Below are 25,182 nucleotides of genomic sequence, written 5' to 3' on the forward strand. Positions count from 1 at the left end.
GGTTTCTCCATACGATATATTTTTACTGGTCTAATATTTGTTTGAAAATGAAAGTATTATTATCATCAACAGCCTATAAGTGGCCACTGCTGACCGAAGGCAAACTATGCTTTGTTAAACCCGGTATGAACTCATAAATTCACCCCATGGGAACTCCAGGCCTGGTTATATTTAATTCAATTGTAAGTGTCCACGATATACGGGTCACTCAACCGCTGAAACCTGAATTATTCATAAAATAATTGCCTTTCCCGTTCATAGAACGATGGTAAATGCATTCGCTTTTGTGTCAGGACATAGGGTGCTTTTCGCTATGTGCTACGGTATCTATGCCGCGATGTAATAGCTAAGCTGTGAAACTATGTGACCGTTTTTACTGATACTAAGCTATGTATCTGTGCGAGGAAGATGCGCAGCTCGAGTATGCGATGTATTGATAGTAGGGAAACCATCTATAGCACGCATCTTTTCGAAAAAAAAAAACATAGCTTAATAGAATCCGTTTCCACCAGTGCTAAACTATGTGTACGAATGAATATGATTGGTGGAAGCCAAACGCATATACAGCAACGTAGCATAGCACATCTTTGGTGGAGAAGCAGGATTTATTTCTTTATTTTCTTTCTTTTTAAAAAAACGTTGCCCCACGCTAGGATTTTCTCCTGCGTCGTGGGTGCGTTTACAAACATACAAGTTCACATACACATGACACCCAGACCCGGAACAACAATTCGTGGATCACACAAAGACTTGCTCCGTGCGGGAATCGAACCCGCTACACATTGTGCAACAGCCGGTTACCCAGCCACCGCGCCAACCGTGCAGCCAAATCAAACCTTGGTCGGGTATACGAAACTAACGGGAAGAGTTGGAGTGGTGTATTCTAGTGTAACACACGGCAAATAATATATATAAAAAAATAAGTTTGTCCCACTTTTTTAATGATCTTTCGATATCATCAATGACATTATTATAGTACCTAGCTTAGTAAAAAGTTACCAATATAAATTGACCGTCAACTGTGGGGAAAGGTCCTACTAAGGGGGATCAAGATAAAATGGAATTCGTATAGCTATAATAAACCAGTATAAATTGACCGTCGAATGTGGGGAAAGCTCCTACAAGGCGGGATCAAGATAAACTGGTTATGTGTTGTCCTATGACATATTATGAAAATCTGGGTTAAACGCATTTCATGCTTTACATGACATTACTGATTGGTTATCTATATAATAATATAATTGGTTAATCGGTCTGTCTATCTTCTATTTTAGTGTTTTTTAACCAATTACAAAAAATATAGGTTATGAAATAGACACGAACGAAAAATTATATCAATAAAACTTATTTAAAACTAGCTTTTGGCCGCGGTTTCACGCGCGTTAAGAAGTGTGCATTTTATTATTGGATTTTATCAAAATCCTTTCTTAGGGGATGCCTACATCATAGTAGCTTTATGCTTGCAAAGTCTCAGCCCGATCGGTTTAAAATTGACAAAGTTTCATACAAACTTTCATCCCCTATTTTATTCCCTTGGGGGTAAAATTGATCAAAATCCTTTCTTAGCGGATGCCTACGTCATAACATCTACCTGCATGCCAAATTTCAGCCCGATCCGTCCAGTGGTGTGCGTTGATAGATCACTATGTCAGTCAATCAGTCATCTTTGAGTTATACATATATTTAGATTGCCCTGCGGCTGCTGATCGAGTGGTTCCAAAGGTGCGGCTGTAGAGCATAGTCTGTCAGTGTGTCTGTGTCTGTTTTATTAATTCATACACAATTATCTTATTTTCTTTATATTTCGAGTTTTAGGTACTCGGCTGACGCTATCGAACTACATTAATAACATTGGTCTTTCGAGTTAACAGTCTGTCAGTGAAGCTAGGTGCTCGTTCTAAAGCGTAGCTTCGAATAGAGAAGAACGATCAAGAAGTTAGTTTTCCGAATCAGAATTCTTGGGTACGAGCAAAGTTTACAAACATACAAGTTCACATACACATGACACCCAGACCCGGAACAACAATTTTGTGGATCACACAAAGAGTTGTTCCGTGCGGGAACCGAACTCGTTACACGTTACACGGCAGCCAGTTACCCAGTCACCGCGTCAACCGTGCACTCAATTGTATATGCGACCTCTATCTACCCCCTCCGGGGAATAAACAGTACCTATGTTATATATTAAAGTAAATACAGTCTATTTCTATTTTTATGTCTGAAACACGCGATGTCCAGCTGTGTATATCATGACATATCAATGAGGACACGTGTTCCTACTGTACTTCGTTCTATATGCAAGGCTTTTATGAATTACTCATTTAGGTTTGTTTCAGTCATTCTGTCTGTTATACAAAGAATAGGCTTTTTTAAGGGGTGAAAATCATCCAATGAATTTGATCCCGCTTTGGGCGAGGCGAGAGGGATTGTCAGACTCTTACTGACTAAAACCTTACCCGTTCCTACTCCTGCTTTTCGAGCCGGGGCCCCGGTACACCCGCTGGGCAGTCCGCAGCTCCGTTCCAGCATTAGCCTTACTGGAGTCCATCTGTGGTAGTCCACGGATCGCAATGTGCCGTACACTCGGATCTGGTTCTGGTTTACGATGGCCGAAGATCGTCTCGCGAACCCCGACGCCCAGCAGAGTGTCTCTCGGGACGGCTGGGGCGTGAGGAGGTTTGTTCCCTTATGGCGCCCCTCCTTTCTTCCCCTTACTGCTTGTCACTTAGTCGTGGCTTACGAACGAATCAAAATAATTGTATAAGATGTTTATTATTTTCGTTTTTCTATTTCTCAGGTAAACAATGGACAAATCAACATCGAAAGCATCTAAAATAGCAGCTTGGATACTGATGACAATTAACGCTATATTCATGGTGAGTGGATTGTAATTACTTACTAGTTTACACTGCCCGGCGTCACGCGGGTGCTATACCTCTATGTCTCGATGAATTAATCAAATATGGCTTCCATACAAACACTAAGGACAACACGGCGTCATCATTTTCGATTTCAATTACCTCAATCGCCGATTGTCCAACAACATGAATTCCTAACCCTCAAAAGGTGAACGCACTAGTAACGCCTATGGTGTTCCATCACATTGCTTACAATCAGGTGATACGTCTGCTCGTTTAACGGTTTACACCGTAAAAAATCTTCATCACCAGCCTATAAGCACCCATTACGGACAGTTTTCTTCACCGTTTGTCAGTGGTGTCTAAATAATATTAGAAATTACATATAACTCAGAAAAAGTCACATTTGTACTTGCCGTTGGTAGGTTTCGAACTCTAACCCACATGCATAAGAAGCGGAGGTTTCTTTTTTTATGTGATAAGCCGGTAAACGAGCAGATGTATCGTATCTGTTGGTAAACAATCACCGCCGCCCATGTACACTTGAAACACCAGAGGCGTTACAAGTGCGTTGCCAGCCTTTTGGGGGTTAGGAATTTAAGGCTTGTTTTGGAATCGGGAATTAGGAAGGGGCGTTATTGGGAAGGGGCGTAATTGGGAAGGGGCGTAATTGGGTCTCCGGTAACCTCACTCACACAACGCAAGCGTTGTTTCACGTCGGTGTACTGCTCAGCCGTGGTATCACTCCGGTCGAGTCGGTCCAGCAGTGCCGAAGCATGGCTCTCCCACACTTGAAGCTCCGGGCCACCACGACATAATTTCCATTACCACAGTTATACTTATATTTCCAACCGCTTTATATTCGATTACATAAAGTCGTTTTCATTACAAGTGCGTAAGTCAAGGACAAGGTTCTGTATTCGACCCTCGAGTCGAGCAATGTCCTTCTATTATTCGGCATTTCAAATATTTCAATGCGACTTACCACGAAGTTTAGTATTACGTTTAACATGAGTTCAGTACCCTATTACAATAGTATTTTATAACAACTGGGGGCCTACTCCGGTTCTCGAATCCGAAGTTTCGTTTAATCATCGGCCGTAGGTTTTATTGATTTACTAATATAATTACTTGAAATAACGTTTTATTTTTAATTTCATATCAAAACCTATTTATTTATCTTCATTTCATTCGTTCATTTTTGTTCACGAAAGTTCGCAATAAATGGAATTGTAGTATGCAATCTGCGAAGTTTTTTCGTTCGTTCGTTAAATTAGAGTAGGCCCCCAGAAAACTGTCTCTTTGGTCGAGTGCGTGCTATGTATGCGTGCTATGTATGCGTGCTATGGATGCGTGCTATGGATGCGCGCTATAGATGCGTGCTATGCACGTGTGCTATGGATACGTGCTATGTATGCGTGCTATGGATGCGTGCTATGGATGTGTGCTATGAATGCGTGCTATGGATGTGTGCTATTGATGCGTGCAATAGATGCGTGCTATAAATGTGTGCTATGGATAGTTTCCCTACTAAATTAATTATTAGGCGATTGTCGCGCTGCTACCATCATCATGCATCAGTAGCAGCGCGACAATCGCCGCGTCGTGTGACGCGGAATGCTGCTCATGAATATGAGCCTCTAGCATGGCTTGAAACTAGTCGAGTTCCTCGTCAAAATAGTACGTGAGTAAGCCGATAACATAATAATTAATTTAGTATGTCTCACGAAAGTTACAATAGTTTCCCTATTATCGATACAGCGCATACTCGAGCTGCACATCTTACTCGCACAGCTACATAGCTTAGTATCATTGGAAACGGTCACATAGTTTTACAGCTTCTATTTTATTACAACTTCGTAGCATATCTACATAGCACATCTCTGGTGAACTCCGTTTCATCAAAAAATATTTTCCCTGCTTATTAAACCTCACGGAGCCCGAGACCTTTGCAATGAATGCAAAACCATGGAAATCGGTTCGTGCGTTCTGGAGTTATAGCGCCAGGAAGGAAAACTCGACTTATTTTTATATTATAGAGTAGACAGACAAATTCAAATACTAAAACAATTGAAGGACAATTTCCTTTCCCCACTACTGAATGAAGGTCAAGATTGGTCGTTAGACATCGTTAGGTACAAGGTTCGATTCAAGGGCAAGCAACCATCGGAGTTCACGGTCTTGAGAAATGATTACAAACATGAATATTTAACATTATGAAATCATATAATTTTAGTGTTTGGAGATTGGAGATTGGGGATTGAGTGACTGCTCGAGGTCTGAGCTGTTCCATGTTTTTCAGGGTTACATGAATACTGTTATAATTACTATTGTATGCATTGAAATTAATAGCATAGATACTAGCGCCACTCGGTATTTACTTGTACTACATGTAATATGTTATCTGTGGAGATGAATAAAGTTAGTCTGTGTCAAGCACTTCCCGCGTATATTATTAGGTTATGGGCCCAGAAGGCTCAGCGGGCTTAGCTTGGCTTAGCTTCTGCTCGCGTCTTCGTTCGCGGAAAATAAAAAAAAATTAGGGTTGTACTACCCCTAAAATTTAGGGGGATGAAAAATAGATGTTGGTCGATTCTCATAGATACCGGATAAGCATAAAAAATTCATCAAAATCGGTCAAGCTATTTCGGAGGATTATGGCAACGAAAAATGTGACACGAGAATTTTATATATTAGATTAATTAACTTTTTTTTTTAACCGACTTCAAAAAAAGGAATTTTAAGTGTGGGAGTGTCATGCTTCGGCACTGCTGGGCCGGCTCGACCGGAGTGATACCACGGCCGAGCAGAAACCCGACGTGAAACAACGTTTGCGTTATGTTTCAAGAAAATGGTATAGTTGGGAAATCGAGGGATTGTATCCCCGATTTCCCAACTATACTTAAATTTCCCAATCCCCAAAAGGCTAGCAATGCACTTGTAACGCCTCTAGTAAACGAGCAGTCGGATCTGAGTCGAACCTGATGGGAAGCAATCGCCGCCGCCCAAAATACCAGAGGCGTTACAAGTGCGTTTGCCTTTTGAGAGTTAGGAATTTAAGGGTTGTTGAGAAATCGGGGATTGGGAATGGTGGTAAATAAGCCTCTGTTTAAATTAATTTATTTTAACACATTGAACGCCGTGGTGGTCACCGGTGACCGACATTAGCGGAAGATTTGCCTTCAACAGTTTTCTATTGGCAGTCAATGACTAAAAAAAAATGTTTTAATTATTGTTTTTTGTTTCAGGTGATCTGTTTATTGTTCGTAGCTCTTGGATTATGGATTCTGTCATCTCCAAGTACTTTGTTCAAAGTTATAGAAGTTACTGGGAACTCTACTGTTAAAGTAAGTTAACATTTTATTTTAAATTCTGGTTTTATAAATAAAATAAAATTCTTTATTTGCTCAAATGTGGTATATAATACAGAAAATTCAGAAGGTAAAATATAAAACCTTGAGTTTGAGCCCACTTTACACAGGAGATTTCACAATTAACACAATAAAGTAGAAAACTTTAGAAACTATTCTGCCTCGTTGGTCGTGTGCGACTGCCGGGCAAGAGGTCTCGGGTTCGTTTCCCGAGTCGGGCAAAGTATTACCGTACTGCGTTTGATTCGGCTTTTCGAAAAATTCTCAGAAGTAGCACGGAGTCTGGAATTGTGCCCAGTATATGACAATAGGCTCACCACCTATTACATGGGACTTACAACAAAAATTGTGAAAAGTGGGTGTACATTGTATAGTGGCATTACATGCCGTAATGTGTATCTCTGCCTACCCCTTCGGAGATAAAAGGTGTGACGTTGAAATAAAAACTATTCTAGACTAGAATTATCGTTAATAGGTTAACGTTTTGTTACGTATGTTTACAATTTCGATTCTAGGGTCAGACAATCTGAAAACTAGTCTACCTAAATTGTGATGGTAAGCAATCGCCGCCGCCCATGGACACTCGAAACACCAGAGGCGCTACAAGTGCGTTGCCGGCCTTTTGGGGGTTAGGAATTTAAGGTAAGTAATTGGGTCTCCGGTAACCTCACTCACACAACGCAAGCGTTATTTTACGTCGGTTTTCTGCTCGGCCGTGGTATTAGTCCGGGCGAGCCGGTCCATTCGTGCTAAAACTTGGCTCTCCCACACTTTAACCAATGTTAACCTTACCGAGCCGCAGTTCCAGTGATCGACTGCACTGTCATTATAATATAGTATGTCAATCGTGACCCAGTTATGTTCACAGTAGCAAATGCTACATTATTCAGATTATACATCGCCTGTCATGGCCGCTCTATCACGAAACTTTGTCATGCTATTTGTTAAGTAAACTGATTTACTTTTATGTAATAAATGATTATAATATTGGATTAATCGATTTATTAAGGCTTACCAACTAAGATACATGCAGACAATCTTAAAAATATGGGGAAATAACAGTTAGCGTATGCTCTTAAATTAAAGGTAGGCTCAAGATTATTTGTAGACCCACTTTTCAAGCAATTTAAGTTGTAAAAACAATTTAAAAAAATAAAGAAATTATTGCCATATACCGGGCACAATTCCAGACTCCGAACTAATGAGGAATTTTCAAAAAGCCGAAAAAAGCCCAGCAAGACTTTTGCCCGACCTGGGAATCAAACCGGATTCAGGAGCCACACTTGCAACCACTCGGCCAACGAGGCAGTTGATGAATAATTTATAGCGAAATAATCTATAATATAAAAATAAGTCGGTTTTCCTTCCTGACGCTATAACTCCAGAACGCACGAACCGATTTCCACGGTTTTGCATTCGTTGGAAAGGTCTCGGGCTCCGTGAGGTTTATAGCAAAGAAAATTCAGTTTAAATCATTGGTGGCGAAACGGAGTTCGCAGGGTTTGCTAGTATTTTATTATTATTATATATGCCTTTTATTTTTCTAGGTTTACGTAGAAATGCTTATGACTGCCTTATTGGTCGAGTGGTTGCAAGTGCGAATGCCGGACGAGGGGTCTCGGGTTCGATTCCTAGGTCGGGCAAAGTATTGCTTATTTCAGGTTTTCGAAAATTTCTCAGTATTAGCCCGGAGTCTGGAATTGTGTATATGGCAATAAGCTCACCCCCTATTACATGGGACTTATAACACAAATTGTGAAAAGTGGGTGTACATTGTATAGCGGCATTACGTGCCGTAATGTGCACCTCTGCCTACCCCTTCGGGAATAAAAAGGCATGACATTGGTAAAAAAATAATGACGTTATGTTACGAAATTAAAATGTTATAATGCTTACGTAAGACTACCTAACTATAATATCCTTATTACATAAAATCATGAACTAAATACCTAACCCAGCAGGTCAACCTACACCTTTTCTGTCAATTTCTTTATTCAATTCTCAACCTTATCATCTAGATATACTTAAAGTTGAAAATCCAATGGCAAATATAGACAGATTAGTGTAGGTTATCATGCTGTTGTCTGGTTATGAGTCGGTAAAGCTGTTGACGTGTCGAATGGTTCAATAGTGCAAGGCACGGCGTGACACGACCCGGTCACCGCCAGGCCGCGCTAACTGTGCCACGCAGCTTGCTGTAATATGAATATGCATATGTATATCACGCTGTTGTTTGAAGGGTGTAAGGGAGAGATATAATAGAAAATTCGGGAGATTTAATGTGTTTTAAGTAGGAAGGGGTAGGCAGAGGTGCACATTACGGCACGTAATGCCGCTATACAATGTACACCCACTTTTCACCATTCGTGTTATAAGTCCCATGTAATAGGGGTTAACCAATTGCCATGTACTGGGTACAATTTCAGACTTCGTGCTACCCGGGAATCGAATCCGAGACCTATTGTGCGGCAGTCGCATTTGCGACCACTCTTTTAACGAGGCAGTCAAAGAAATGACATGAATTAAACTAATCTTGTGTCTTTATCCCCAGGCCCTAACACAGGACACCCTGACTCTTCCGGTGGGTATAGCCATATCAGTCGCCGTATTCGCTATTCAATGTACAAATCAGTTGTCAATTTGGGATTCCGTAAGTGCTATGTACATAGAGGTCAGCCGTTTTTATTGCCATACACTGGGCACAATTCCAGAATCCGACCTACTACTGAGAAATTTTCTACCGAAAAACCGAAAACAGCTCATTAATACTTTGCCCGACCCGGGAATCGAACCCGAGACCTCTTGCGTGGCAGTCAATACACTTGCGACCATTCGACCAACGAGGCAGTCAAAGAAATGACATGAATTAAACTAATCTTGTGTCTTTATCCCCAGGCCCTAACACAGGACACCCTGACTCTTCCAGTGGGTATAGCCATCACATCAGTCGCCGTATTCTTATTCTTCATCAGTTTCATGGGATTCCGTGGAGCCATGACAAGGTCACCGTTTTTATTGTTTATGGTAAGTTCAAATCCTTTTATGGTATACTAGCGACCCGCCCCAGCTTCGCATGGGTGCAATGGTGATATATTATGCATGTATTATACATATAAACCTTCCTCTTGAATCACTCTATCTATTAAAAAAACCGCATCAAAATCCGTTGCGTAGTTTTAAAGATTTAAGTATACAAAGGGGCATAGGGACAGAGAAAGCGACTTTGTTTTATACTATGTAGTGAAGCCGGTATACGAGCAGATGGATCACCTGATGGTAAGCAATCGTTGCCGCCCATGGACACTTGAAACACTAGAGGCGTTATAAGTGCGTTGCCGGCCTTTTGGGGTTAAGGATTTTAATGTTGTTGCGGAATCGGCGATTAGCAAGATTTGGAAGGGGGTAATTGGGCCTCCGGTAACTTCACTCACACAACGAAACACAACGCAAGCGTTGTTTCACGTCCATTCTCTGTTTGGCTGTGGTATCACTCCGGTCGAGCAGACACTGCCGTGCCCAAGTATGGCTCTCCCACACTTATACTACTTATATGTATTAAAATCTGTGCTATTTCTGATATTTTTCGAAAAAACCTCTATATTAATATGCTCCACCCCAGAGCGACTCCCTTTTTCCACTTTAACTAATAATATCTCCTGATGCTGTGTTCCAGTACTCGGCGCTGGTGCTGCTACTCTTGCTACTGGAGTGCGCACTGCTCTACTACTTCTCTAGCAATCTGGTTGAAGTAAGTCAAAAAATAACTTCATCATCATTTTGTGTCTGAAAATAGATGTCATCCAATGACTCTCGCCTTGGGCGAGGAAGTGATGGATAAGTTTGGTTTCCACCAATCATATTCATTGGTACACACAGCTAAGTACCGGTGGAAACGGATTAAGCTAAGCTATGTCATTTATATGGAAAGTTGCGTGCTATGGATGTCTTCCCTACTACCGATAAGAATTTTATTGAGAATTGAGAATTGACATTGCATACTCGAGCTGCACATCTTCCTCGCACAACTACATGGCTCAGTATCAGTGGAAATAGTCACATAGGTACAGCATAGCTATTAAATCTTCGTGGCATAGTTACATAGCACATCGTAGATACGTGAAACGGTTCCACTGATATTAAGTTATGTAGCTGTGCGAGAAAGATGCGCAGCTCGAGTACACGATGTATCTATAGCAGGGAATCACCCACCCATAGCACACATCCGTAGCAAGCATCCATAACACGCATACTTCCAAATAAAAAACAGCTTAGCTGTGTCCGTTTCCACCAGTGCTATGTTATGTGTACTAATGAATATGATTGGTGGAAAAGCACCCTAATTTTAGATAAAGACTTGACTAACTTAAAAATCACTTTTAGTAGTAGCTAAGTTGGATGACAATGTAATTATTGTAAGCAAAGGTTGTTGAAATGATGTTTTTATTTTGCAGAAAGGACTACACAAAGACGATGGGTTATGGACCCACGCTATGAGGCTCGCATTCCGATGCTGTGAACACAAGTAAGTATCTAAGTGTCCTTACACAATAGGGTAGATGAATAATTCTTATTTCAATGTCCGTCTTGTAGATTATTCTAACACACGCGTGACGTCACTTTTAGGAACTTTTTATGTAATGACGCATTAGCTCCCACTCCTAAACTACGTAGAAATGACGGATTTGCACCCTCTTATATGACAAAATTAAAATTATGTGTCTAATATTTTTTGTTACCTAACTGACGGACTAAATAGAATTTTAATTTTCATACCCCGTCATCATTCTCTATTAATGTGGATGAAAATAAGTACCTCACCTCAGAAATAATAAAAATCTGTTTATTTGCGGTATGATGCTTGCACTACGTGATAACTTAGCAGCTAGCTTAATTGACAGACAGACTGACAAACAATTATATTTGACGTTTCAGAAGTGCCAAATTTAGGATTAATTGAAATAAATCCGCTGACTTTGAGTTTGACTTAGAAAATAATTATTCTAGTTAATACCTTTAATTTATAGATAATATTATTTCCCACAGCACTTCAATACCAGAGACCAGAAAGCCTCCATGGTCCTGCTGTGGACCGGACACGTACCCAGACAATTGTACCACTTCTCTAATGTACCAGAAGGTAAGACTGACACACCATTCGTCTTTAGAGAACTGCAGTGAGTAAAGTTCTAAGACTTTACACTAGTAACGCCTCTAGTGTTTCGGATGTCCATGGGCAGCGGCGATTGCTTACCATCAGGTAATCCGTCTGTTCGTTTTTGACGATTGGGCTTCTCCCAGCTATGCAGTTCTTATGTGCTTTTAAGTCTTTGACTGCCAATAGAAAACTGTTGAAGGCAAATCCTCCGCTAACGTCGGTCACCGGTGACCACCACGGCATTCAGCTTAAGTGATTAATTTTGTCTCCTGTATTAAATTCACCGATTTCTTTGCCAAGACTGACATTAATTTCCCTGGGACGCGCCAGACTTCAGTGTTCCGGTGTTTTCATGGTTGTATCTACTGTAGCAGCGGTTTTGGGAGGATGTGGCGGGCTGGTCCTATAAAAAAAAAGTTACACATGTTTTTTTTATTTTTGATGGGTCGACGTTTGGCCGCTATCTCGCCTGATGGTAAGTGATGATGCGGCCTACGATGGAGCACGTCTGCCCATAACCAACCTATTCACTCGGGCTTTGAAGACACCCAGGTTATACCCATCAGGAAACACAGACTCCGGCAAGGAGTTCCACTCCCTAGCAGTTCGCATAAGGAAGCTTGAAGCGAAGCGCTTCGTGCGAGTGGGTGGGATATCTACCATGAAGCGGTGGCGCTTCGCCGATTGTCTTGTGGTTCGATGATGGAAAAGCAATTCCCCTGCACACTCTCCGAAATGTATCCGGTAAAAAATATGTATTCTGGTATCGTCATGTGCTAATGTCTTTATTCCAGGATTGCCATGCATCAATAGTAAGCTGGTTGGACCGATACCAGCTGCCGATGTACACGTCACTGGCAGTGTTTCACGTTGTCATGGCAACCTGTGCCATCATACGACGATCAAGTTCTACTTCGCAGCCTTTTAGCTAGCGGTCGCAGCGGCGCGTTAGCGGTGAGTTTCTTTCTTCAGGCAGTTGTCCCACCAACGGCGAGTGAACGACTAACTATCGGCTATTTTCTCGCTCAAGAAACGTACAATAGATATACTTTCCGTGTAAACAAAAGAGATGCTTTTGTTTTCACTCGTTTCTAGTTCTAGCTCTACTCGATACTCGTTCATCGTTGCCGGTGGGACAACTGCCTTACTGGAGTAAGTTGGTCTTGCGATTTTCTATTGGTGATTGCTGCTGATTATGATTTCCTGAGTTTTATTTTGTTTACATTAAGAAAGGGCTTTCAGCAGCGATCTCTGTTTACTATATTCCCGAAGGGATTAGGGAGAAATTTTCGAAAAACTGAAACAGGTCCAGTAATACTTTGTCCAACCCGGGAATCGAACCGGAGACACCTTGTCCGGCAATCGCATTTACGACCACTGGAATCTGGTATAGTGCCCACTATATGATAATAGGCTCACCACCTATATATTACATGAGAATTATAACACAAATGGTGAAAAGTGCGCAGCGGCATTACATGCCGTAATGTGCACCTGTGCCTACCCCTTCGGGGATTCTGTTACTGTAACTTTTTCATCAGAAAACATAACTAATATCTGGTCCCATTTCAGCGTCACCACCACCAGACCCATCAGAGGTCCCGAGGATACGCCCTGGATGGAGCACCCGCGTGGCACCGACAGTGGAGCCCTCTAACGAAGATGTTATAATGCTTGTCGTGGGCAGAGCCAGGATAGGCTGGGTAGATAAATAAACTCTAGTGACTATGCTGGGTAGAACGTCGTGACTAGTCTGGGTAGGACAGCGAAATTTGTGACTAATCTGGGTAGGGTAGCGAAATTTGTGACTTATCTGGGTAATGAAGGGAAATGTGACTTTTTTGGGTGAAGAAATGGAATGCGTGACTAATCTGGGTTGAAAAGTAAATGCTTGAGCATAGTATTTATGTGGATTTAGATAGAGAAAGAAGAAAAGGATTTTACTGATGTGATTATTGGAATGTTGAAGAAGTGTTTTGGAAGCAAAAGGGGTGATTTGTAATTTTGTAACTTTATTAGAAAAATAGTATCTAAGAATTAGAGTGTTTTTCCATCAGAGATGTGCTATGCTACGTTGCTGTGGATGCGTTTGGCTTCCACTAATCATGTTCATTGGTACACATAGCTTAGCACTGGTGGAAACGGACTCAGTTAAATTATGTTTTTTATATGGAAAGATGTGTGCTATGGATGACTTTCCTACTATCGATACAGCGCATACTCGAACTGCGCATCTTCCTCGCACAGCTACATAGCATAGTATCAGTGGAAACGGTCACATAGTTTCACAGCTTAGCTATAACGACATCATAGTATAGCTACATAGCACATCTCTGGTGGAAAAGCACCATTAGCATAAGCTAGTACCTTTACCATTATTTTAATTGGCGTCTTGATCTTTTAAAAAGATTGTGATGCTTTTATTTGCTCACAGCCTTTTGTATTCCTTGTACAAGTTTTATTTATGTTGAAATGAATTGAAATCCTATCAGTTTTTTTACATAAATTTTGATATGAACTTCAACTATGCTATTTTTATGAAGTGCTGTGTTATTTATTATACACTAGCGACCCGTCCCAGCTTCGCACGGGTACAACGGTGATATATTATGCATATATTTTACATATAAACCTTCCTCTTGAACCACTCTATCTATTAAAAAAACCGCATCAAAATCTGTTGCGTAGTTTTAAAGATTTAAGCATACAAAGGACATAGGGACAGTAAAAGGGACTTTGTTTTATACTATGTACTATTGCACCCATGCGAAGTTGGGGCGGATCGCTAGTACTACATAAATTACAATAGGTTTTGTCTTGTGTATCTTTTTTAATTCACGGACCATATTTTACCTTTTGCGGAACGCTGGTGGTCCACGGACCATCAGTTGCGATAGCTCGCTGCTTTAAAACCAATGTAGATATAACAATGTACATATTTACTGTAATTTTAATTGTAGACAATGCTCAATAAATATATTTTACATTACTTTTGGTGGTTTTATTTTCATGGTATAAGCCGGTAAATGAGTCTGCTCGTTTACAGGCTTATACTCATGATATATTGATCACCTGATGGTAAGTAATCGCCGCCGCCCGTGGACACTTGAAACACCAGAGGCGTTACAAGTGCGCTGCTCACTTTTTGGGGGTTAGGAATTTAATGGTTATTGGGGAATCGAGAATTGGAAAGATTGAGAATTAGGCCTCCGGTAACCTCACCCACACAACGCAAACGTTGTTTTACGTCGGTTTTCTGCTCGTCCGTGGTATTCGTATCACTCCGGTCGAGCCAACCCATTCATGCCGAAGCATGGCTCTCCTACACTTAAAATATAGTTAGAACAACACACAACATACATTATGTTAACTAACAGAGGGCGTTCCTGTTAACCCGCAATAGTATAGCATCCATACATGCTAAAAAAATATTACCATTCAAAAACAAAACAACGCAATTTTTTTTTATAATATTAAAATATTCACTAAACATTTTAAATCGATACGTAAAAGAAACACGTAGTTGAAGGAAGGCAACGTTGCAATTTATTGCAAATTTTTCTATGATGATGTTTTTGTTTTAATCTATTAATGATATAGATTAACGAGTTTAAAGGAACCCCCTCTGTTAGTTATAAATGATAAATGATATTTATTTCTGTAAATCTATTATATAAAAATAAGTCGGGTTTTCCTTCCTGACGCTATAACTCCAGATCGCACGAACCGATTTCCACGGTTTTGCATTCGATGGAAAGGTAACGGGTTCCGTGATGTTTATAGCAAAGAAAATTAAAAAAAAACAAGAAAAGAGCAGGTGGCGAAACGAAGTTCGCTGGGTTTGCTAGTTGGTTATAAAATAACACTTTTACACGTCAATATTTCAAATAGCTAGATGAGGCCGGCATTTCTTATCCGACTACTCTGAGAAGAAATGCCGAAACAAACTCAGAGGTCATAGTCTCTTTTAAAGTTCAGACAAAATCAATTAAAGAAAGCCGGACCGTGCAAGTTAATATAATATAAGTTGACATAAATGATAATTCACAATACTATAACGACAATAGCTACGTAGTATCGATTACGTTTGACCCAATTTGTAGAAACAATCGCGTGTCGAACAAACTGCATTTGTCAAACTAGAACACGAAGGGTGACTGGAAACTTTGTTATAACTCGTCAAAGTTTTATGATTAGCCCGGAGTTTGGTGGTAGGGAACTAGGGGAATAGGGTCGCTGTGTTTCACAAATAGGAGCTATAATAGGGATCATGACTGGGTCAACTGCTTAATTTTCGATTTTGTCTAGCTAAATATCTAGAAATAAGTCTGCTATTTGACGTCAAAATCTTATGACATCATAATAGAGTATTTCATACAAAGTTCATCTATACTAATATTATCTATACTATATTATAAAGCTGAAGAGTTTGCTTGTTTGTTTGTTTGTTTGAACGCACTAATCTCCAGAACGACTGGTTCGATTTGAGTAATTCTTTTTTTGTTGGATAGTGCAGTTATCGAGGAAGGCTATATATATATAAAACATCACGCTATGACCAATAGGCGCCAAGCAGAGAGGGTGAAACCGCGCGAATGTAGCTAGTAGAAAATATCGTTTTTGACGTTTCGAAAAAAGTATTGAATTTGACTAGTAGGAATCATGCCTATTGTTCCTTCTATACTTTTTTTTAAGGAATTGGGGACAAACTGTGTACTCGTAGGTACATGGGTCACCTGATGGTAAGCGATTTTTAATAAAAAATAATAAAGTAATTATAGTTTTAATTTCTAATTATTTTATCGTTTACAATAAAAGTAGAAGAAATATAAATATTATGACGTAGGCATCCGCTAAGAAAGGATTTTGATCAATCAATCAATATATAGTATATTATGTGGGGTGGTGTAAAACGTGAGAAGGTGTCCTTAAAAAGTAGTATTTATTTGGTAGGTGCTTATAGTAAGGGGTTATGTTTGCTCTTCCTACTTTATTAATTAAGAGTGAATTAAATTATATTTCAGTGATAGTACTGGCTTGGTGTGCTGTCATATTTCTTCTGGTCTTCCATCAATACGGCGGTCAGGTACTGGATACGAAGAGTTTCATGAGACACTCCAGCCTGTTTTACCTGAGAAAAATGAAGTTAACTTTAAACACTTTTATTTCAGGAAACCGACGTGAAACAACGCTTGCGTTGTGTTTCGTTGTGTGCGTGAGGTTACCGGAGGCCCAATTACCCCCCTTCTCAATCCCCGATTCATCAACAACCCTTAAATTCCTAACTCCCAAAAGGCTGACAACGCACTTGTAACGCCTCTGGTGTAACGCTCGTTTACCGACTTATACCAGATAAATGGGTCTAGTAAGGCATCGAACGTTTTATTTTTCTTCTCCTCTAATAATATCTTCTGATTTGTTTCGTTGCGGGATCCAAGACAGTCATTCATGTCCCTGGGACGTTGGACTTCAGTGTTCCGGTGTTTGCATGGTTGTATCTACTGTAGATCCTGGTGCACAGGAGTTGCAGCGGTATGGGAGGTTGTGGCGGGCTTGTTCCATACAAAAAAGGTATCGAACTAAGTAATAACGAAATATTCAACTAACTTGAGTCACTGTAGTAGCAGTAGTCTTATTCTTATTATCCTCAGCACCAGAAATATGGCTGAACAGCCTCGCTGCTACGAAGTACAGGATCTCGACAAAGCTGATGAAGCTTGCTCCGAGGAACAAACCTGCCGCACCACCGAATGATACTGTGAAAATGAAAATAATTTAGTATTATAATAGGACATAATAAAAAACTAAGCAACGTCACGTCTTTTATCCCCGAAATGGTTGGCAGAGGTGCTCATTACTACACGTAATGCCGCTATACACTTTTCATGTACACCCACTTTTCACCATTTGTGTTATAAGTTCCATGTATCTAACAAGGGATGAGCCTATTGCACTATACTGGACACAATTACAGACTACGTGCTACTGCTGAATTTTGCGAAAAACCGAAAAAAGACCGGTAATACTTTGCCTGACCCAGGAATCCGAGACTCCTCCAGGAATCAGAGATCTGAAAAACCCGAGACCCCTTGCCCGGCAGTCGCACCTGCGACCACTTGACCAACGAGGCAGTCACATATAGGACTAAGGATATATAAACTTTAAACAAGCATTGTATAAGGTCCCATTTGGGCGCCACAAATCAGAAATGGCGCCCAACTGGGACTAACTGTTTTGATTTTTAAACTATGTTTTTTATTTTTGATTTTTTTTATCGACTGTTGTTGCTACTCATCAATGTTATATGATGTATGACTAGTTTCAAGAAATTTTAGAAAACCCGAAACATGCCCAGTACTCTTTGCTTGTCTCGGGTTCGATTCCCGATCGAACCCGAGACCCCTTGTCCGGCATTCTCACTTGCGACCACTCAACCAACGAGCCAGTAGTTATATTTTTATAGCAACATCATGTATAGCAACGTCACGCCTTTTGCCTTCGAAGGGGTAGGTAGAGTTGCACATTACGACAATTATATTTTTATTAATTTAAACCCACCAACTAGATCCTGGAAGTGGAACACGATCTCCCTGGTGTACCTGGTCTGCGGCGCCTGCACGGAGTACTTGATGGAGCCGTGCTGGTTGAACGGGGGGTTCTTCCTGGAAATTTATTTATTTATTCATTTATAAGAAAACAAACGGTCACACAGTTTTCATATTCTAAATCTAAACATTACATAAACAGACCTATAGTTTCCTTAATTTAACAATATATATTAATAGCATGAACAGCTTAAAATTATAACAAGAACAAGAGAAAATGATACAAATATTGGAGATGTTGATAACATGGTAAAAGTGACTAATTACAATTATCAGTCAAAAGCTTTTTTAATGGAATTTAATGTACAACAGAAAATATCAATGTCAGACAGACTGTCACTATCATTATAAAGTTTACATGCACGCCTTATAAACATGTTTTTACAGTAGGATGTTTTACATTTGGGGATACAAATATATAACCTTATACATATAAAAGTGTTCTAAAAGTATCTGCCACGGCTTTAATGGGTTTAAACGAGGAACTGAGAGTAAAGTTCCCTGTCAACTGGGACTGGTCAGCTCCAGACTGCATTGATTTTGTTGTCCTCAAGGTTATTTTCTTTTTCTATCACTTTGACTGAATATTAGTTTTACATTGTTCTCACATAGTTGAAGCAATCGAAACAATGTAACCAAGAATTGTATTGTGAATCTGATTGAAAAAGAGTAACCTATGGAGTTTCTTGCTCGTTCTTCTCCATAGGAATCTACACTTTGAAACGAGCAAATAGAGCAACTAGAGGACTGACCGACAGACAGACGTTATTAATATTATTATATTTGCTTTGACGTTCAAAAGTGCCTTCCTGGTCTATTTGGAATAAATAATTTTGACTTTGACTTTGAAGAAAAGCAGTATCCTCCGACCAGGCGAGGTGATCGTGTCTGGCGGGCTTTCTGCACAACTGTTGTTCGTTGGGATTTTCTATCCATCACGTTTAAACTGTATATGTATGATTTATGACGTCATCCGTTGATTTGTACGTCGATCGTCTATATTCGACTTCAGTCATCTGTCACTTGTCATGTGTCGCCATATGGGCTGTAACTTCATACCAGTAGTTTATCGGTAGTTTATCATAAAGATTTTGTAATGACAGAACTAGTTTTTAGAGAGTATTAAAATTAAATGGTTGTGTGTTTGAACATAAAACTTTAGTAATATAGTTATGACTGCACGGTTGGCGCGGTGGCTATGCAACTAGCTGCCGTGCAACGTGTCGCGGGTTCGATTCCCACACGGAGCAACTCTTTGTGTGATCTACAAATTGTTGTTTCGGGTCTAGGTGTCATGTGTATGTGAACTTGTATGTTAGTAAACGCACCCACGACACAGGAGAAACTCCTAGTGTGGGGCAATGATTTTTAAGAAAAAAATGGTGTGCTAATAGGTACCTACCACACCTGTTCCTCAATAGTCATCTCCTTATAGCTGGAGTCCATACACTGGGGCACACAGGCACACTTCCTCTCGTCATTCTTCAATAGTATATGTGCATTCTTGGCTAAACACCACATGCCCTTCGGAGTGCAGGGCGGACCATCTGAGGAAGGAAGAGGACCTTTAAGTCTTTGACTGCCAATAGAAAACTTTTAAAGGCAAATTCTCCGCTAACGTCGGTCACCGGTGACCCCCGTGGCGTTCAAAGTGTTAAGGTATGTGTCCACAGGCCCGCATCGCACGCAACGGATTTTAGTTTGTCTTGTATAGAAACTCATACAACTGCGTCCACTGATCCGCATCGTACTAGTCTGCAGCTGCAAAAGAAGTAGAATGCTCACCGTCATAAAAATAGTAGAAAGGTACACAATTGCATAGATCTTTAGCCAACTGGCTGCTGCATGCGAGCCGACACGTATTTGTACTGTGGACCTGAAACACAAAAGGTTATTATTAATAGGATGACAGGTAATTAGTGAACGATATTTAAACACGTGATTGTACTCATGATTACAAACAACTTTCCTGAAGAAACTTTTTTGTATACTCATTAGTTTTAGTTTTATCACAATAAAATGACATTAGCACGCGCGTGTAAAGTTCCAAAATACCTACCTAGTTACTAGTCTTCCGATAACGCGGGCGCCTCGCTGCTAACAGCTGATCATGCGAAAGCACGCGCGCGCGATATCTGTTCGTTTTGTTATTGTGATAAAAATAAAACTAATGAGTAACTAAACTAAAGAATATTCATTAATTACCAGTGAAGCATATTTAAAGTTTTTTCGTTTCACAGTTTATCTATTGCATCTTCGTCGCATAGCTATATAGCACATCTCTGGTGGAAAATCACTCTAATAGACCCTGAGTGCCTTTTAGCCTACCATCATTCTTTCAACCTACCTTTCTTCCACTCAATCTTGGCTCATCCATGTAGGAGCATCCTCGCCGGGAGGGACTGAGGTCCTTGACTCCCGCGCCGCAGCGGGACTCCATGACACTCAGCTCAGTGGTGCGAACCAGCGTCAGTCTGATGGAGTCCCGGTGCATCGATAGTAGGGAAGCCATCCATAGCACACATCCCTAGCACGCATCCATAGCATACATCCATAGCATGCATTCATAGCACGCATCCATAACACGTATCATTCAATATACAGCAAAAAACATAGCTTAGCTAAGTCCGTTTCCACCAGTGCTAAGCAATAAATATGATTGGTAGAAGCCAAACGCATCCACAGCAACGTAGCATAGCACATCTCTGGTGGAAAATCACCCCACCTACTACACCTCTTTCAACCTACCTTCCGCCCACTCAATCTCGGCTCATCCATGTAGGAGCATCCTCGCCGGGAGGGACTGAGGTCCTTGACTCCCGCGCCGCAGCGGGACTCCATGACACTCAGCTCAGTAGTACGAACCAGCGTCAGTCTGATGTCAGTCCAGCCCACTGATAGATCCATCACATCGTATGGGGAGTGGATGTAGAACTGAGAGGGGGAGTAAAAAGGTTGTATAGTTCACAAACGTGTTTTATGACATTAATATTCAAAATACAGTGGCCTGACAAACCACCTAGCTCCCCCACAAAAAAAAAACAAAAATAAGCTTCACTGACAGACAGACTGGCGGATCATTCAATTTGACGTTTCAAAAGTGCCTAATTAAGGATTAATTAAATAAAAATGATTTGACATTGACGTTGACATTGATATTGACATCGACGTTGACTTTGTGATAATACCGCTGGTTACGAGGAGTAGGAACGGGGTCGTGTTTAGTCAGTAAAAGTCTGACACTCCCTCCCACCTCGCTCAAGGCAGGAGAAGTAGGCCGCATCATCACTTACCATCAGGTGAGATAGCGGCCAAACGTCGACCCATTAAATGTAAAAAAAAAAGAAGTCATTGGATGATTTTTCCCTCTTAAATAGACCCTATATACTTAGCTCTAACTCTGAGAATAACTAAGGCAAACTGTGAGCAAAATACTGTTTTTAAACCCTCACTCCTTCATGGAACAATATATCTATGCGTTCTACTTACCCTCCCGTTGGCTGGTATGTCCGTGATGATGAAGCAGCTCAGAGATGCGTAGGCGCAACTACCTGGCCAGTCTGCCGTGGCGTTCGGTCTCACGGGTCTATACGGAGACGAAAAGATCAGTAAATTGACTGTGCAGTTGGCATAGTGGCTGGGCAACTGGCTGCTAGTGCTATGCAATGTGTCACGGGTTCCATTCATGCCCGGAACAGTTTGAAGAAAATACTACCGTTGCAGAAGATTCGTAACAACCGATTCCCCAACAACCCATTTATTCACACATTCCAGTATCCACCCAGATTTATTTCATAAATCCCTAAAAGTACAAACGCCTCTGGTGTTTCGGGTTTTCATAGGCGGCTTCTATTTAAATATAAGTTTTCCCTAGTGAGAGTGATGCGTACATGTAAGGAAAGAAAGGAGATAATTTTATTTTTTTTTCTTTATTTTAGTTTTAAATTATCGTACCTAAAATTGTACATATTGTTTATGATTTAGGTAGTGTAAATATGATACTACAATGTATAATGTTATAATGTTTAACTTGATACTCTAACCACATAATAAAAAATAAATTAAATATAGATATATTAAATATAGTAAACGCACCCACGACATCCTAATGTGCCCAATTTCTAATGTGCCCCAAAATTTAAGCAAAAATATATTATTTCATAGTAACTTACCCGACAGCTACATCGGCGACTGCTAAACAGTTGGTAGTATGACAGACTCCGGCCTCAGTCATCACGGGGATCCAAGGGTAGGAGATGTCATCTGATGACTTCGTCTTTATCACGTAGTCTGGCATTATCTGGTGATGATTGCCAAGAGGTAGTTTAGTAGGTCTTTAAAAGGATGTATTTAAAAATTAAATTACTTAAATTCCATGGATGGCGCTGAACGCTTACCATCAAGTGATCCGTATGCTCGTTTGCCTATTACATAAAACATTTCTTGTATAAGATTTTTCTTAAAGTAAAGCATGACTCTCCTAAGTCATGCTTAGGCACGAATGAACCGGCGACCGGCTTGATACCACGGTTTCATACTACACACCGACCTGAAACGACGCTTGCGTTTCGTTGTGTGAATGAGGTTACTGGAGACAAAATTACCAATCTTCCCAATCCCCGATTCCCCAACCACCCTTTAATTCCTAACCCCGATTGCTTACCATCAGGTGATCCGTCTGTCGGCTCGTTTACCAGCTGAACACAGAAAACTGTGAGGTCGTGGTTTCACTCCGGTCGAGCCGCCCCACCAATGCCAAAGCATGGCTCTCCCACACTTTATAACGAATACCTAAATAACGAAAATATCATAATCAGTTAAGCACTTACATCAACAGCTACACCAAACATATCGACGCTGGTCTCCAAGTCTCCAAACTCCTGGAACCCCTCAAGGTGGAGGATGTCGGAGTTGGCGATGGCTTTCACCAGCCTCACATAGTACTGGTACTGGTCATCCGAGGGATCCACCTCGAAGTACTTCTTCACCACGGCTGGTAGCTTCTTGTTGTCTACGCGGTTCTGGGTAGCATATTGTTTTATGGATCATTCTGTGAAAATTCTTAAACGCGACTCGTTTATGAAGATAGTCTTACTATCAAAAATATTTGTCTGTGGAGACAAAAATATCTCTATATACAATGTGATAGGGGTGAGACTTCTAACCCGTTAAGGCTGAGTACTACATCTAATTTTATCGACAAAACTCGGGGGTCGAAGGGTTCGAAAAAATTATGGCTATTTTAATTTCTTTTTACTTTTTTTGATATCAAAGGTTGTATGCGTCGTAGAAACAAAAAAAACGACAAACGGTAGCTAATAACCTTGGATAACTAATTCATTACTTTTTTCATATGTTTGATAATGTTTTGGTGAGAAAAAAAATCATTTCTGAATTATTTTTACCGAAAAAATCGCCATTTTTCAATATTTTCAATTGGGGGTCAACCCCCCATATATTTTTTTTTGTCGATAAAATTAGATGTAGTACTCAGCCTTAACGGGTTAGAAGTCTCACCCCTATCACATTTGAAAATATATTGACAAGCAATATGCTATCTTGTTAGTCTCGATTAAGAAAAATAAAATGAATTTAGACTTTGTAACTGATTTGCCGCGTCACGGGTAGCGGGTTCGATTCCCGCACGGAGCAACTCTTTGTGTGCTCCACAAATTGTTGTTTAAAAAAATGGGTGTCATGTGCATGTGTACTTGTATGTTTGTAAACGGGCACCCACGACACAGGAGAAAATCCTAATGTTGGGGAGATACTCACTTTTTTATTTAATTAAAACGCATTAGGTCTATTAAATTAAAACACGACTTACATTAAAACACAAAGTTAGAGCTGGTAGGTAGAAATCCCAGGACCTGAAGTCTTTCTCCAAGGTCACAACCGTTGGAGACTCATTGTAGCGCTGCAGCTGACCTAAAGCCACGTCCAGAGCACCCCAGACACATAGGGCAGTCACCACTATCCATAGGAGCCTGGAAAAGAAAACCTGGCTACCATCAGCTGCTTTATTAGTTTAAGTGTGATGACCGGAGTGATACCACGACCTCACAGAAAACCGACGTGAAACAACGCTTGCGTGGTGTTTTGTCGTGTGAGTGAGGTTACTGGAGACCCAATAACGCCTCTTTCCAATCTTCCCAACCACGATTCCCCAACAACACTTAAATTCCAAACCCCCAGAAGGCGGGCAACGCACTTGTAACGCTTCTGGTGTCTTCTGAAATCGGGGATTGGGAAGATCGGGAAGGGGGGAATTGGGCCTCCAGTAACCTCACTCACACAACGAAACACAACGCAAGCGTTGTTTCAAGTCGGTTTTCTGCTCGGCCGTGGTATCACTCCGGTCGAGCCGGCCCAGCAGTGCTGAAGCATGGCTCTCCCACACTTTTTTTATGTTTAATGGGTCGACGTTTGGCCGCTATCTCGCCTGATGGTAAGTGATGATGCGGCCTACGATGGAACACGTCTGCCCATAAGCAACCTATTCACTCGGGCTTTGAAGACACCCAGGTTATACCCATCAGGAAACACAGACTCCGGGAAGGAGTTCCACTCCCTAGCAGTTCGCACAAGGAAGCTTGAAGCGAAGCGTCTTGACTTGACATCTACACTGCAAGAGGATCTTACCTCTCGACCCAATGTCTTCGTGGTGCTGTTATGTGGATGAACCCATGCATGCTGGTCTCTTTGCAAAAATCTCTGCTAAAACTGATGATGGGCTTCGTCACTGAGGACATGCATTTGGTCTTCATCTTGGGCTGGTTCTCATGGTGTGGTGGGTATCTGGTGTTCATCCTTAAGTCTTTGACTGCCAATAGAAAACTGTTGAAGGCAAATCCTCCGCTAAAGTCGGTCACCGGTGACCACCACGGCGTTCAATGTGTTGAGCTGCATATACGGTGACTGGTAATTAGTGAACGATATTTAAACACGTGATTGTACTCATGATTACAAACAACTTTCTCAAAGAAACTTTTTTTGTATACTTTTTTTTTATTTGGGACAAGCCCGCCACAACCTCCCATACCGCTGCAACTCCTGTAAGCCAGGATCTACAGTAGATACAACCATGAAAACACCGGAACATTGAAGTCCGGCGCGTCCCAGGGACATGAATGGCTGTCTTGGATCCCGCAACGAAATAAATCAGAAGATATTATTAGAGGAGAAGAAAAGAA

General features: G+C 40.9%; 2 protein-coding genes and 1 long non-coding RNA gene across 5 annotated transcripts in view; 2 read left to right on the forward strand and 1 right to left on the reverse strand.

Annotated features, from left to right (window-relative positions):
- LOC126912295 (uncharacterized) overlaps positions 1-20,101 on the forward strand; it is a 32,480-nt gene extending 12,379 nt beyond the window's left edge. The window contains exon 2 of the long non-coding RNA XR_007706925.1: positions 19,902-20,101. This is a non-coding gene — a long non-coding RNA (uncharacterized LOC126912295). The remainder of the gene's footprint in view (positions 1-19,901) is intronic.
- On the forward strand, positions 2,803-13,744 carry LOC118278375 (uncharacterized). Its single transcript, XM_050703780.1, has 8 exons — positions 2,803-2,876; positions 6,107-6,205; positions 9,125-9,253; positions 9,903-9,977; positions 10,681-10,751; positions 11,273-11,366; positions 12,179-12,338; positions 12,957-13,744. The coding sequence occupies exons 1-7, from the start codon at positions 2,805-2,807 to the stop codon at positions 12,314-12,316; spliced, it is 678 nt and encodes a 225-aa protein (XP_050559737.1). The 5' UTR covers positions 2,803-2,804; the 3' UTR covers positions 12,317-12,338; positions 12,957-13,744.
- LOC118278397 (pickpocket protein 11-like) lies at positions 16,154-25,000 on the reverse strand. Of its 3 annotated transcripts, XM_050703622.1 has the most exons (11): positions 24,632-25,000; positions 23,817-23,976; positions 22,819-23,010; positions 22,162-22,289; positions 21,479-21,575; positions 20,738-20,923; positions 19,775-19,865; positions 19,392-19,536; positions 17,943-18,046; positions 16,992-17,140; positions 16,154-16,515 (listed from the first exon to the last, which is right to left on the reverse strand). In XM_050703622.1, exons 1-11 carry the CDS (start codon positions 24,796-24,798, stop codon positions 16,405-16,407), a joined length of 1,530 nt encoding a protein of 509 aa, XP_050559579.1. In that variant the 5' UTR covers positions 24,799-25,000; the 3' UTR covers positions 16,154-16,404. The 3 variants fall into 3 exon arrangements, with proteins under 3 accessions (XP_050559579.1, XP_050559580.1, XP_050559582.1); XM_050703623.1 differs by lacking the exon at positions 22,819-23,010; XM_050703625.1 differs by lacking the exon at positions 16,992-17,140.
- Positions 25,001-25,182: the final 182 nt, after the last annotated feature.

This window comes from Spodoptera frugiperda, chromosome 24 (assembly GCF_023101765.2).
Source record: "Spodoptera frugiperda isolate SF20-4 chromosome 24, AGI-APGP_CSIRO_Sfru_2.0, whole genome shotgun sequence".
Taxonomy (NCBI): Eukaryota; Metazoa; Arthropoda; class Insecta; order Lepidoptera; family Noctuidae; genus Spodoptera; species Spodoptera frugiperda.

Bases quoted from the DNA above. Each gene is read 5' to 3' on its own strand.
- LOC118278375 (XM_050703780.1), top strand. From the start codon at position 2,805: ATGGACAAATCAACATCGAAAGCATCTAAAATAGCAGCTTGGATACTG. The intron at 2,877-6,106 runs GTGAGTGGATTG...TTTTTGTTTCAG, and splicing joins CAATTAACGCTATATTCATG to GTGATCTGTTTATTGTTCGT. The intron at 11,367-12,178 runs GTAAGACTGACA...TCTTTATTCCAG, and splicing joins CTTCTCTAATGTACCAGAAG to GATTGCCATGCATCAATAGT.
- LOC118278397 (XM_050703622.1), bottom strand. From the start codon at position 24,798: ATGAACACCAGATACCCACCACACCATGAGAACCAGCCCAAGATGAAG. The intron at 17,141-17,942 runs GTGGGTTTAAAT...TCATTTTCACAG, and splicing joins CCACTTCCAGGATCTAGTTG to TATCATTCGGTGGTGCGGCA. The intron at 16,516-16,991 runs GTTAGTTGAATA...CATTTTTCTCAG, and splicing joins CTGCTACTACAGTGACTCAA to GTAAAACAGGCTGGAGTGTC.